At 35.9% G+C, this 13,600-nt stretch overlaps 3 protein-coding genes across 3 annotated transcripts; all 3 read left to right on the forward strand.

Moving 5' to 3' along the window:
* Positions 1-61: 61 nt before the first annotated feature.
* On the forward strand, positions 62-5,536 carry LOC125215297 (uncharacterized). Its single transcript, XM_048116671.2, has 10 exons — positions 62-607; positions 696-818; positions 1,239-1,359; positions 1,975-2,100; positions 2,465-2,574; positions 2,667-2,850; positions 3,275-3,472; positions 3,970-4,200; positions 4,294-4,504; positions 5,042-5,536. The coding sequence occupies exons 1-10, from the start codon at positions 582-584 to the stop codon at positions 5,134-5,136; spliced, it is 1,425 nt and encodes a 474-aa protein (XP_047972628.2). The 5' UTR covers positions 62-581; the 3' UTR covers positions 5,137-5,536.
* Positions 5,537-8,893: 3,357 nt separating this feature from the next.
* Positions 8,894-9,475, forward strand: LOC125215810 (uncharacterized). The gene is made up of 2 exons (XM_048117370.2): positions 8,894-9,226; positions 9,307-9,475. The coding sequence occupies exons 1-2, from the start codon at positions 8,967-8,969 to the stop codon at positions 9,362-9,364; spliced, it is 318 nt and encodes a 105-aa protein (XP_047973327.1). The 5' UTR covers positions 8,894-8,966; the 3' UTR covers positions 9,365-9,475.
* A 1,933-nt stretch (positions 9,476-11,408) lies between these two features.
* On the forward strand, positions 11,409-12,852 carry LOC125209453 (basic helix-loop-helix (bHLH) DNA-binding superfamily protein). The gene is made up of 2 exons (XM_048109050.2): positions 11,409-11,710; positions 11,782-12,852. The coding sequence occupies exon 2, from the start codon at positions 11,809-11,811 to the stop codon at positions 12,532-12,534; it is 726 nt and encodes a 241-aa protein (XP_047965007.1). The 5' UTR covers positions 11,409-11,710; positions 11,782-11,808; the 3' UTR covers positions 12,535-12,852.
* Positions 12,853-13,600: the final 748 nt, after the last annotated feature.

Below are 13,600 nucleotides of genomic sequence, written 5' to 3' on the forward strand. Positions count from 1 at the left end.
TTGGGCCCAACCTAAACTCTATGTCTATATATATATATTGACGAAATTAAAAATTAAATTTCCGCGTTCAACTCCCAAAATTACAGAGCGATCGCAGATCGCACCACCGAAAAACTCTATCTCCGCCAAATCCAAATCCCTAAATCCCCAAATCCAAGCGGCATCCATTGATCCACGACGCCCTATTCAAATCCTCAACGCAATCATTGATATACGCCTTTCTATTCTGAACCGATGGCCTGATTTTCGTATCCATCGGCCACTTGCGAAAAAAATACTACTATTAATTTAGAGTTCGAGCATCTTCTGATTCATCCAAGTTGCTGAGGTTCACTGTTTTGGACTAATTGAAAACTTAGGAATCAGTAATTTTTAATTGAATAAATTCATAGTATTGATTAGCTTGGTTTGTTCGAGCTCAATTTTGAGTTTTCTGACGGTTCGGCCGAAGAAGAGCTGTCATTTGGCGTCGCTAGTGTGTTGCGGTTATGGACGTTTGAAGCTCAATTTTGGCGTGGAGAGTGCTGTCGCTGTGGGATTCTTAGTCGATAACGAATTTTCTATTGCTCTCAGACTTTTAAATGGCTAGCGTCGATCCATTCAATCGGTAATGCAATGAACCCCCAATATATGTGATGGTAGCTTTCGTTTTTTAAGTGGTGTTGATTAGCATTTGTTCAATCGTTTGCAAATAGCCTGGTGAGACTTACAGCCCGGGCATTCTATGATGATATAACTACGAAGGGTGAAAACCAGCAGAGGCCTGGGAGAAGTGATAACAGAGGGATTGCTGTGGTCATTCTTGATGCTCTTACTAGGTATACTAATATACTTTTTCCCTATGTTTTTTTCCTGAAGTTAGGGATTTTTTCATAAATATGATTTCTTGGTGCTCATTCGAGATCTTTGTGGCATTTGGGATAATATCTGATTCTATCTCTTAAATATGCTGGGGATGGGGGGTTTTATTGATTGAGAATACACTGGAGCAATGATCATATCTATGTTATAAATACAAGCTGAAATAACATGTTTCTCTTGAACACCACTTTTTATCCAAACTTACTCCAGAACCATTTTATGTCTTTGGAGACTCATGTAAATGTAAAAGTCATGCTACATGAGGACGTTCTGTTTGAGTACATGAAGAGTTAGTGGATTTTATTGTGTAAGCACTTTACAACAATGGTCGGCTAAAAGTTAAATGTATTATCACTTTACATTTGATTTTGTTCTAGACGTCAGTGGACTAAGGAGGAAGATTTGGCTAGGGACTTGAAACTTCACACGAAGCAACTACGTCGGACTCTGAGATTCTTCGAAGAAGAAAAACTGGTCACTCGTGATCATCGCAAGGAGGTTCATTTTGCTGCTTCAGCATTATGGCCTGAAAATCTGATTCATTTTTTACTGTTATCTTATAGCAGTCTGTTTCACCTATGTGATTGCTGTTGCTGTGTTGCATTCAGTTGCTCTACTTATGAATTTTGTGATGCTCTTCCAGAAAAATGTTTTTCCAGTGGATTTTAGAAGTACTTAAATGTGATCCTACACCCATTTGCATAATATGGATAGATCTATATGATGCTTATGTGTCCACATATAAATTAATTCATAGGGATGAGAGGTGCCCATAAATGGGATTCCGGTAGTTGATTTTAACAATGGTAGGACTTCCCTCCATTTTATCAATCAGAGATCATTATGTCTATAAAAGGAGTACATATAATGTGAGTACAGTAAAAAGTAGATTTTTGGTTAATGGTTGGTAACAAGCTTAAGCTTATCACGTAAGTTGGAAAAATCATTGTTGATTTTGAAGTTGGTCTAACTTTCTAATGTTTTATGGGGTGCTCCATACTCATGATTATCCTTTTTGTATATGTGATTTTTCAGCTTTAGTTAACCTGAATTACTGAGTGGTAAATAGTAGGTATCTATTGCTGCCCCAATGATGTTATTTATCTTATGCAGACCTCCAAAAGTGCAAAGATGTTCAATGCTGCCGTGGCTGCCACAGTGGATGGTCAAAAAAATGGAAGAGACGACGAGAAGCAAAAGTTGCAAACTCAGTCATATTGTTGCTTAGATTATTCACAGGTAACTTTGCCCATGCTTCTCTCCGTTAAAAGCAGGTGTTTCACTTGAATTGGACCAAAAACCATTAAAACATTCCAAATTTATAGAACACGTTGTTCTTTCTCTATCCTTTGGAAAGTATTTCAAGAAGTTTCTAAAAAGTGATATAACTATGAACTTGCTTGTAAGTTGAGGCTGTTTTGTATGATGTATCATTGTGCGATGAAGATGTAAAGTTGTACATGGTTACTGTGAACAAATGTTGGATGATTTTCGTTTATCTCTTTGTGTTGCTATATCTACTGTCACATCACTGATGCAACAATTGGAATTGTAGATATGAGTATGCATTAAACTGAACTGTTCATTTCAAAATTCCTTGTAGATATATGATGTTGTCAGATATAGATTACATCGCATGAGGAAGAAGTTGAAGGATGAACTGGAGAGCAAAAACACAGTTCAGGAATATATATGCCCAGACTGCAACAAAAAGTACTTGATTCAGACAATTGTTTCGATATATCTCTTGCCCTGGATTCTTGAATCTTCCAGACTGAGAACTTTTTTGTGTTTCATGACTCCAGATACAACGCCCTTGATGCACTCCGGTTAATCACCCCATATGATGAGTACTTTCACTGTGAAAGCTGCAATGGGATCCTTGTGGCTGAGAGTGACAAGCTGGCTGCTCAAGAAATGGGTGATGGGGATGATAATGCAAGCAGACGTCGGCTTGATAAATTAAGGGACATGCTATCAAAGATGGAGGTTTGTTTTTAATCCATATATTGGTTCAGTCGTTACTCGTTACAACTCAACCCTCATCCTTTGTACTCTTTTTCCCATGATTGCTCATTCCAATCATATACCTCTCTCTCTGTCTCTCCCTTCCCGCACACATGCACTACTTATCTTACAACAGAAAGAAATAAGGAAAGTAAATTTAAAAAGAACAAAGGCCAATTTGCTAGATCAAGTCTCTGGAGGATTTACTCTCCGAATGGATGAGAGAACATATATACATCCTTTCTATCAGATGGGTTTCGAGTGTATTTTACACTACCAATTTGAGACCTCTTCTGATTTTGTATGCATACGTTAGAAACTAATTGTTTTATCTTAAATCAACTGAAGTCTTAACTGCCTGCCCCTGTATTTTTATAGCTACTAAATTTGGTTTACTGTGTTACAGGTACAGCTCAAACCACTGATAGATCAACTCGGGAGAGTTAAGGATTTGCCTGTGCCTGAACTTGAAGGTCTTCAAGCTTGGCTAGTTCGAAAGGCTACTCAACAAGCTGCAAATGGAGATCATAATACCAACGACCCTAACAGACATATGAATGGAGGTTTTGGTGGGACTCCCATGCCTTATGTTGGGGAGACTAAGGTCACTTGTTCAAAGCCTTCTTTCGATGTACTTTTAAGTTTGAAATTTCTTTCACTCTGCATTGCGAGGGGCTTAGAAGTTTGAATTAACAATGACACTGATAACTGGTAAATACATGAAAATGTTGGAATATCTCATTTTTTTCTTCATATGTCATTTTCCTGATTACTTGACTTTTCATTGAATACTGATATATCTCGATCATCGTATGTTCGGATTACACTGCATAACCCTTCTATTAATTTGAATTCTCGCGTGAGACTACAAGCTGCAAGAGATGTATTATTGGGAACTGGATTTTATTACTATTATAATCTCAATGCCTATTGGCTAGATGGTTGACGGGGAACAGTTACCGGGGATATAAATTTTCCATTCTTGATCTTGGAATAACTAATCTGGAATCTCTGATTATAATGTTTTGCATCTTACCATCCTATTGTTACACATTACGAGAATTGTTTCTTCTCTGAGACCTTAAAGTTTGAGATTGACAGGTTGAAGTTGCATTTTCTGGTGCGGATGACAAAGGTGATGTTAAATCAATCAACGCGAGTACACCTATGAAGGTTTTGCCTCCATGGATGATCAAGCAAGGAATGAATCTTACAAAAGAACAACGTGGAGAGACCAGTCAAGAGACAAAGATGGGTGGTAGTTCAGTAGCTTTGGAGAGTACCGATGACAAGAAGGCTGTAGCTTTAGATGAGGACAAAAATAAAATACAGGTTTTTGTGATCTCACTGTTATGAAATTGTAGTTTGTCTCACCCTTTTCTTTTAGTGATTATATTTGCTCTTCTTGTTTTTGGTGTTTTATAGGATGAATATGTCAGAGCCTATTACGCTGCTGTACTTGAGAAGCTCCATCCTGGAAAAGAAGAAAATATCAAGAGAGAAGCAAAATCACCTAATGATGTCTTCGCCAGTGAAGTTTACGGCACACCATCTGAACGTCAAGTAGGCATGAAGTCAAAACGTGAAGATGAATTTGAAGGAGATGATATTGAATGGGAGGATGGGCCATCTACAGGTAAATCATAACACAGTGCATATTTTGTCGAATTTTGTTTTACTTTCTCCAGAGTGCTATTTTAAACGGGTAATTGTGTCTAAATACACTAACTTTCACCAAATTGTGGTTTTGCACATGAACTAAAAGTTTCGCCTTCATATATACGAACTTGCAATTGTTCTGATTTTTTCACACGATTGTCAACTGCCTCCTAATTAATGGTGAGATGGACATCTAAAATGTCCAAATGGCCTAAAACCTGATGGACTAAACGATGTAGTTAACTGTGTGCACTGGTTGTGCTAATAGCCATGATTACGTTATTTGCAAAAATTGACAACCGTGTAAATATAAGAAAAATTGAAAGTTTATGCATATAAGGCAGGATTTTTAGTTTATGCACGAACCAAAATTGGGTGAAAGCTTGTGTATTTGGTGTCTTTACCCCTAATTTTTGAAGAAAATGATGGCATATAGAAGAAACTAGATTGGAGGTTGCTCGACATTTCTTACATGGATAACCTCTTACTGTGGCCGAATATTGTGGCTTTTCAGGTAACACTTCCGATCACTTTAAAGTTCACGACTTGAATGTAGAAGCAGAAGCTACTCAAGATGACGAGGATGAAAACGACTGGGAAGACGGGTGAGGACCATCAAGGCAACCCTTGCAGTTCAACGAGTTTCTCTACGTCGCAGCTTCATTTCCCAACCAAAATGGCCTAATTTTAGAACTCATTCAGCCGTGTTCTTTGAGTTATTCGATTGTTGATGATGCGTTGCTGGAGGGTATAGCGAAGAAGACCAAGATATTGGTATTGAGAAAAACTGATGCTCTCCCTCCTACATAGATGAATTTACATTTCGATTGTTTTATTTTCATGTTCTTGTTTTTGCTTGGGGTGATATATATATTCGCATCAAGAAACTGTACACAAAAGGAAGATGCCATAGCTGAGTTACAGTGTTAAAAAAAGGAATTTACGTGTATTTCTCATATTTTGAGTTTTGATATATACTCTATTTTATCAATGATAAAGTGTTAACTTATATGGGATCGTTTACCTCAAGTTTCAAATTAAAATAGTAAGCCAATGAAAATATTTATCCTAACATTGCTCGAAAGTAGCTGCTTCTGATGTTCTCTGAGCTTCTAGTATCACCCGAGCTATCTGATGAGGAAGCTGACGGAGAGGGGCTCGTCTTAGAGCACGAAACAATCCTACCAACGAGAGACGCCAATAGCACAACCAAGGAAACGCTTCCAGCACGTTGGAGACCATCTCCAATACTCGATCTCCTCCAATGATCTCTCCATGCGCATAGAGATTCTCTGCTCCATCGAATGATCCGTTCATCTCCATAAAATGTGCAGCTGAGGTGAGGGGGAAGATGTCGGATGCAATGATGTTGGCCTTCCCCTTATTGTAGCAGAGCCTCGCGATGAGCTCAAAACCCTCTATGCATCCGATAAATGTATGACATATATATCACATATCAATCGATCCTATTTGCATTGTGCAATACTTTGATTTCAATCTAGGCTGATGAAGATGATGTAACTCGCTACAACAACGAAAGAAATAGTCGAATTTAGGCACAAAACTAAGCCTAAGATATTAAAATGTATACATCACATATCAATCAATCCTGTGTGCATCATGTAATGCTTTGCTTTAAATTTAATGTAGTTATGCAACGCTTTGCTTTAAATTTTATGCTAATCAATGCGAAATCTCTCTAAAGCAACAAACAACGTAGTCGATTTGGGACACAAAAGTAGTGGTGCCAGAGCCAGAATATTTTATATGGGGTCCAAGACATTAACAATTGTAGAGTGATTTTCAGTAATTAAAAATAATACCTATAATTATATGATGAGCAATAGAAATTAGACATATATATTGTGGGCGTTGTTAAAATCAATATTTACGTTGAAGGGCTCGAAGGTATCGGGAAAGTAATATTGACGCCATCACAACTGCTATTAATAACACTTGTTTCTGGATGAGTAAGCTTCGTAACACCATATAAATTACTACTACTAATACTCTCTTTCCTTTTTTGGCTTAACACATATACATAACTGGTAGATATTTTTAATATTTTCTAATTTTTGAATATCCTATATTCCCCCAATAAATTAGCATATTATATATTTTTGCAAATTGTAAATGCAAATATATGCGTAGGTACGGGTCAGTGTCTTCCTTCTATACCGCTCTAAATACATATGGAAATAATATCGATTCTATTATTTTATGTTTACAAAATAATGGTAACGAAGCAAACCTCGTGTGTAACCATATTTTATTCGAATTTTATAAATAAAATAAAGTTAATAATCGAATGAGCATTACACAGGCTAATGATGTGACTGGATGGACCATATACTCGTTTGTAATTATATTGTTGTATAAATGTTACAAATAATTTTGAATATGATGTGACATAAGCAACTATTTGTATAATGTTCATAAATTGACAAGTTATGGCTGGATCTCATTTCATCATGCAAATGAGCTTTGGGCAAAGGTTAATTAACACAATTTATTAATATTGTGGGTAATGACTAATGAGCATGTGAAAATGTGTATGCTAGTACCACATCTCTTTTGATGCCTTTTTAATATTAGCACATAGTTTGTAGGATTACATTTTATAGGTTTTTAATTTTCAATCCAATCCCTTAACTATATAGTAGTACTCCATTTATTAACTAGTGAAAAATTCCACTTTCATTTCTAATAAAAAAATTCGTTCGTTTTTAACATGGACAATTCTTCACTTGGATTATTCGGCAACGTAAAATATCTATCTATTTTATAGTAAAGTCAAAGTTTGAGATTTTTAGTGTTCACAAAATAAATAAATAAAAATTGCATCCCACGTGACAAATACAGCCAAATAAGCATGTCATTAGAAATTCAACAGGTCCAAAATTAATGTGTGGTCAAAATTAAAATAGAATCTTCGTTAATTGCTAAACTTGTTACTAGCTAACTAATTCCGTATGCATGGAACTAAGCGGTATATTTTAATTAAAAAATTAATGGGTATTTTCTTTTTTCTTTTTGAAATAAAATATGAAGCGTTTCATTGACTAGTCATCTTTGCTTCATACTCAAAATCAAGAATCCGTCTTTATTTTTGGTTAAGAATGGATGAACCGCAATCGCTCAATCATATTCGTTTGATAATTAATGGGTATTTTCTAGATGAAAGATATTAAGATAGAGTGGGATGGCAATTGATTGAAGGCCAATGCAAAAATTAAGTGATCAAGGCTGCGAGCAGTTGTACAATTGTGGTGGAGATGAAATGCTACTTCCCTGCAAAATGTGGCATTAATTTGAAACACTTCTTTTTTTTAATGAATAATAACTAACTAGATTTATCACATATGTATAAATATAACATGCATTAAAGGGCATTAATAGATAGCGAAGGAACATTCTGAAATTATGATTATGACTTTTTTTTTTTATATTAATTTTGTACGAATAGTCGATCTCTCTAGCATTCAAGAATATAGATATTTTTTTTGTGTAAATACATTAGTATCTTTTTTTATTTAAAATATGAAAATGTGTCGGATTTTAATACTAATATGTATTTTTTATATTCAAGCAATAGTTTTTGAGGTGGCACAAAATATACTTGTACAGTTGTATATTTTGTACACTTTTAGAAATAGCTGTGAATTTAGTTGTAAAAAAATTAGTAAAACTGAAAACGAAACACATGGAAGTTTTTTTTTTTCACTTGGAAAGACGTGTTTGAGATAATCTTCTAATTAATACAGTTATTTTAATTTGACCTTAATTGATCAACAAAGAATATTGGAAGATGGATTTAAGAATCTAAGATGATTGAGTCTAGCTAAATAAAAATGCTATCATTTGCTATATCTCGAGTATAGTACTAAATTTACTATAATCACAACACCAAATTCTTATATTCAGATTTAGAGTATAAAAAATCAATAAATATTCAAAGCAGGCAAATAATTAAATTTATCGATTGATAAAAAATCAACAGAACATTTATTTTATAAAATATTCGCTTCAAAAGGAAATTAATAAATATTTCCAAGTTTGGATCCCAAAACTTAACTTTTTTTAGTTTTTTTTTTGTTTGATAAATTGTTATCTAAATAACAAAATAGATCAAATTCTGGTTCGTTTTTAATGATCGAATTTTGATTGATCACACAATTTTTAAAACTCAAAAAATAAATTACAGAAAACAGTAACTCTTGTAATTATCCTATTTTATGTGATCGAATTTCACCGTCTTTTCCTAATAAAAAAAAAAATGTATAGGTGAGAGGATAAATATGGGATGAATCAAGCACCTCAACAGTAAATTATGGCTAAGATCAAAACCATTGCCCTTTACCCCCAATTATATCTATATATATCTATAACTCTCCGATCAAAATTCTCAGACTTCAAAATTAACTTCAATTTCACAGCATATGAAGAAGCTTTTCTCCGAATTCGCATCTTGCTGGGGCGGAGCAACTGTTACTCCCACGCCGGAGCCTGCCGTGTCCCGGCGCAGGACCAAAAGGACTGCCAAATTGAGCGGCGCCGCCCATAATTGGAAGCCCAAACTCAATGCGATTTCCGAGAACAGCCCGCTCTTCGACGCCGACGACACGCGACGGCCGGTGAAGGCCAAAATTAGGTCTCCCGCGAGGGCCGCGCCGCCGCGTAGTCTAATTGAGGACTACTGGTAGGTTTTTTTTAACGAATTTGGGGATTTTTATTTTTAATTTAAATATTGATTAATTATGAGTTACGTGTTGAAATCAGGAAATATTCTCAGTCGATGGCGGTGCCGGTGTTTGCTCCGACGTCGTATATGTTTTGAGATGGAGGGCTGCTTACGTCATAATTAATGGTTGTGTATATAGTTTAGATCGATTGTATTTTGTAAATTGGGATTTTGTTGATGAATCAATTAAGACACCAATTCTTAGCATCTTTTGGATATTCTCATATTAAATATTTTTGGAAAAAATTGTGTAGTTTAATTTATATCGACACATTTTTTATTTTCCATTAAAATGTAGAGAGATTACTTTCTCTGATGCAAAATTTCAGTAAAAAATATACTAATAAAACCAAAATGAAGTGGGAATTGATGGTAATTATTTTTTGGTTTTAACATATCAACTCTCTAAACTAATAAATCGACATTTAACTGAAATAAAAAAAATTACATGAACTAAGTTAATGTACTTGTATCAAGTTTTGATCAAATTAAAAATATCATCAAATACTTCGATTAAAAAGAGAAATTCGAAACAAAACAAATAAATGATGCAATGGCGTTTGCTTGGAGAAAAATTGCTACTATCATATTAGGTGGTCCAGACCCATCAGTTCTAAACATCGAAACATAATTTCTTTTGTTCATTTTTTTAAAAAAAAGGATGTTACAAATGGAAGGAAAACCAAGGGATGAAGCGAATAGCGACAATAATAAATTGTAGTACTAGCTTAAAAAATAAAAATGGTTCCTAAAATCTCAAACTTCGGTTGAAATTTGGTACTACTGTACTATTTTTTACTTGAAACTTGGTTGGCTGTTTGCTATTGTTACGAACTTAAACTTAGTAGTGAATTTGCATAGAGTTCAATATTTTCCTTAAATTTAAATTTGATGTGATACATTTGACTGTGTAGATGAATATAACAACTAAACATAAGAAATATTGTCACTGTTAATGGGTGTAAACAACGATGTTTTTCTGAGTTACTTAATTTTAAAATCTAACTTGGATTTCATCGGAATTCCAAATCATTGAAAATTCACTGCATTTAGCAGTGAATTCCCAGGAGTTCCATTTTTAACTTAAATTTAAATTTAACATGACACATTTGCTTTTGTAGTTGAATAAAACGACCATACATCAGAAATATCATCGCTTTTAATGTTTTTAAACAATATTATTTTGTGATTTGATTGAATTTTAAAATCTTGCTCAACTTTCTTCCAAATTCCAAATAGTTGAAAATTCACTACATTGAATAATTTCATTTTTTCAACCACAGTTCATGAAAATATCAAAATTTCACAAAATTTATAATTTTAGGAACCAACAGACAAGTATCATAATTATAATTTGAAGACACAAAAGCACATTAAAAGGCAAATGAAAATTCACCTAACATTTGAACAAGCTATTCTCCGAATTCTCAGTCTCTAACATTTGAACAAGCTATTCTCCGAATTCTCAGTCTGCTTAGAGCATGAATAATCCTGGCCCAAATTTGGGCCGCAAGTCCCCTCCACGTCATCATTCCCTCAAATTAGGGGTTCCAGGCCACAACTCCATTAACACCGCAGGCCACAACTCGGGCCACAACTCAGGCCACAACTATTCATTTAACAACATATTTTAATCGTAAAATAGAATACGTTGAACAATTAAAACCGGGAAAATTCATTGTTCAGTCAGAAAAATAAAAAATTACAAATCCTAGAAAAAAAAATTACAAATCCTAAAAAAATTTTATTAAGACCTAGAAAATAAAATTTTCAATTCCTAGAAAAAATATTGAAATAATTTAGAAGATAGAAATGGAGAAATTGGTGGAAGAATATTGAAGAAATGGGTATAAATAGGCAAAAAAAAAATCAAAAAATAAAATAAAATAAAATTTGGGGGTTTGCGGCCCGTCCCGTAGCAGATAACCCTAGGCCAGGCCAGACCTCGGGAGCGGCCCGGGGACGCAACTGCGGAGTTGCGGCCCGGGGACCGTCCCGGGCCATGACGCCAATTGCTCCAACGCTAAAAACGGGCCGGGACTCGCGAGTTGCGGCCCGGCCCAGATGCGTTATCGATGCTCTTATGCATGGATAATTACATGGACCTTCACTCTGAAACCTCATTACACAAAAGAGTGGATTAAAAGAATTGATTAAACCCATGATCTATTCAAGACAAACCATATATATAGTGTAAAACCACCATCCACATGTACCTGAATCATTTGTCAGATTATATTATCCCTCATCCCTATTTTACCCATGTTACTGTTGTAAAACCGCATAATTTCATGTCGAATATTTACTAGACAATCTCGTCAGAACCTCCCTACCGTCCGATCACACAATCAAATTCCATCGCCGTTGCAATCAAAACTTGCATCAAAAGCAATCGTACTCTTGCAGAAAACCACCAGCCTCCGCCCTCTCTTCTTCCGCCACGTACTCTCTCTCTCTATATACTATATAAACGCTCTGCTGCATCCAAATGTGAACATTTCCTGCTTTTTCAGATTTTCAATTTCATTCGCATTGCATTTATGGAGAGCGAATTTCCGTTTCTGCAGCCATTTCCGATCAGCCACGAAGCCTCCACAGACGACGCTTACTTCACCGGAATCTACGCCGGCCTCAGTTTCCGCTCACTTCTCACCGGCGGTTCCTTCGAACCAGCGGCGGAAGCTGAAGATCCACTCGAAACACAGCCGTTCTTCCCCACCGGCGACGGCGCCGCGCCTCTCTACAATTTCATCTCCGAAACGGCGCCGTTTCCTCTCCACCACCAGCTGCCAGGCCTCCTCTCCTACGAGCTGCCGCAAAACGCCGTTGAAATCAATTCCCCGGCGCCAAACCCTAGATCCGAGGCGGATCCGAAGGAAAAGAGGCCGCGGCGGAGGCAGGGCAGGCTGAGCGACAAGACGCAGTGCCTGCGGAAGCTGCTCCCCGGCGACGAGAAAATGGACATGGCGACGGTGCTGGAGGAGGCGTACAAGTACATCGTCTTCCTCCAGTCGCAGGTCCGCGCTCTCCAGTCGATGCCGTGCCAGAGCGGCGCTGGCGGAGATTTGTACGAGCTGAACAGGCAGCAGCTGCTGCAGGTGGCGACGAACTCTCCGGCAGTGCAGGCGAAGCTGTGCGCCGAAGGCTGCTGTGTTTACGCGGCGGAGCAGCTGCATTTGGTGGAGAAGATCGCTGATCGGAAGGCGATGATTGATCAGCAGATGATGTACGGATCGCATTCTAACCCTAACTTCTTTCATGCTTGAGGAAATGGGATATTTTGGGGATTTTGCTGAGATTTCATTTCTGTTTTACTGTTTTGGAGTTTTTCAGCAGAAATTTTGGGATAGTAATGATCGTAAACATAATGAATGTTGAGATCGAATTTGAATCAGTGTAGTTTAGATTCTTTAGAAAAACTCAAGGAAAAATTACTATCTAAACTTTGATTGATGACAAGTATTCGGATTGGCTTTCACTTGTGTGACACACAAATTGATGCTCGTGCTATAAGGGATGTGCAGTTCGTATCACAGTGTGCATGATTCTGAAAAATAAATACCAATATTGTTTGCCGTTTGGAATCACCAGTTCATGTTTAATAAGTGGAGTATGTTTGAGCTATTCAACAGATTTGTGTTAATATTCTGTCCATAAAAAATACTCTCATATGTAGACGACCAAGTTTTAAAGAGAGATTGGTACAGCTCGAGAGAAAAATAGAAAAAATGGATAAAGTAAAAAATATAAGGAGGAAAAATGGAAAAAAGTACGAGAGAGATGATAAAAGGTGGAGTAATGAAGTAGAGGGATTCTTTCCATAATTAGGGGAAAGCAAGCTCCACATCATTTGTCACATATAGTGTAATAGTATAAATTTTATGTTAGTAGTAAAAATAAAGTGATGCATAGGAGAAAATGTGTTGCTTGACTGATCCAAAATTAGAAAGTTTATGGAACTATTTTTCAAGGATGGACTAATAAGGAAATAGTTCATGCTTTTTAAGGATGGGAGGAGTATGATTTAAAAATTATTTTGTTCATTATTATTATTAAAATAATATTATTATTATTATTATTATTATTGTTGTGGGCGTTTTCAAAAAGTTATACTATTACTTTCCTTATTTTAAGGATTATGATTATTTCTATATTTAATTAAAAGTCAAAACATGCATCGAAATTTAAATATCAAGAATCACATTAATTTCACAGATAAAATTCTACTAGCAAACAAGCATGCCCTACGTATATTCTGAAAATTACATTTCTTGTTATGGGAAAGCTTAATGAAAGTACATTTTCTCCGCTATTACAAACATAATTCTCGAA

This window comes from Salvia hispanica, chromosome 3 (genome assembly GCF_029641045.1).
Source record: "Salvia hispanica isolate PSC_SH4W2 chromosome 3, Shi_PSC_v1, whole genome shotgun sequence".
Taxonomy (NCBI): Eukaryota; Viridiplantae; Streptophyta; class Magnoliopsida; order Lamiales; family Lamiaceae; genus Salvia; species Salvia hispanica.

Excerpts from the sequence above, each read along its gene's own strand:
- LOC125215810 (XM_048117370.2), top strand. The coding sequence starts at position 8,967 with ATGAAGAAGCTTTTCTCCGAATTCGCATCTTGCTGGGGCGGAGCAACT. Across the intron at positions 9,227-9,306 it reads AGTCTAATTGAGGACTACTG|GAAATATTCTCAGTCGATGG; the intron begins GTAGGTTTTTTT and ends TGTTGAAATCAG.
- LOC125215297 (XM_048116671.2), top strand. The coding sequence starts at position 582 with ATGGCTAGCGTCGATCCATTCAATCG. Across the intron at positions 819-1,238 it reads ATTCTTGATGCTCTTACTAG|ACGTCAGTGGACTAAGGAGG; the intron begins GTATACTAATAT and ends ATTTTGTTCTAG. Across the intron at positions 2,851-3,274 it reads ACATGCTATCAAAGATGGAG|GTACAGCTCAAACCACTGAT; the intron begins GTTTGTTTTTAA and ends ACTGTGTTACAG.
- LOC125209453 (XM_048109050.2), top strand. The coding sequence starts at position 11,809 with ATGGAGAGCGAATTTCCGTTTCTGCAGCCATTTCCGATCAGCCACGAA.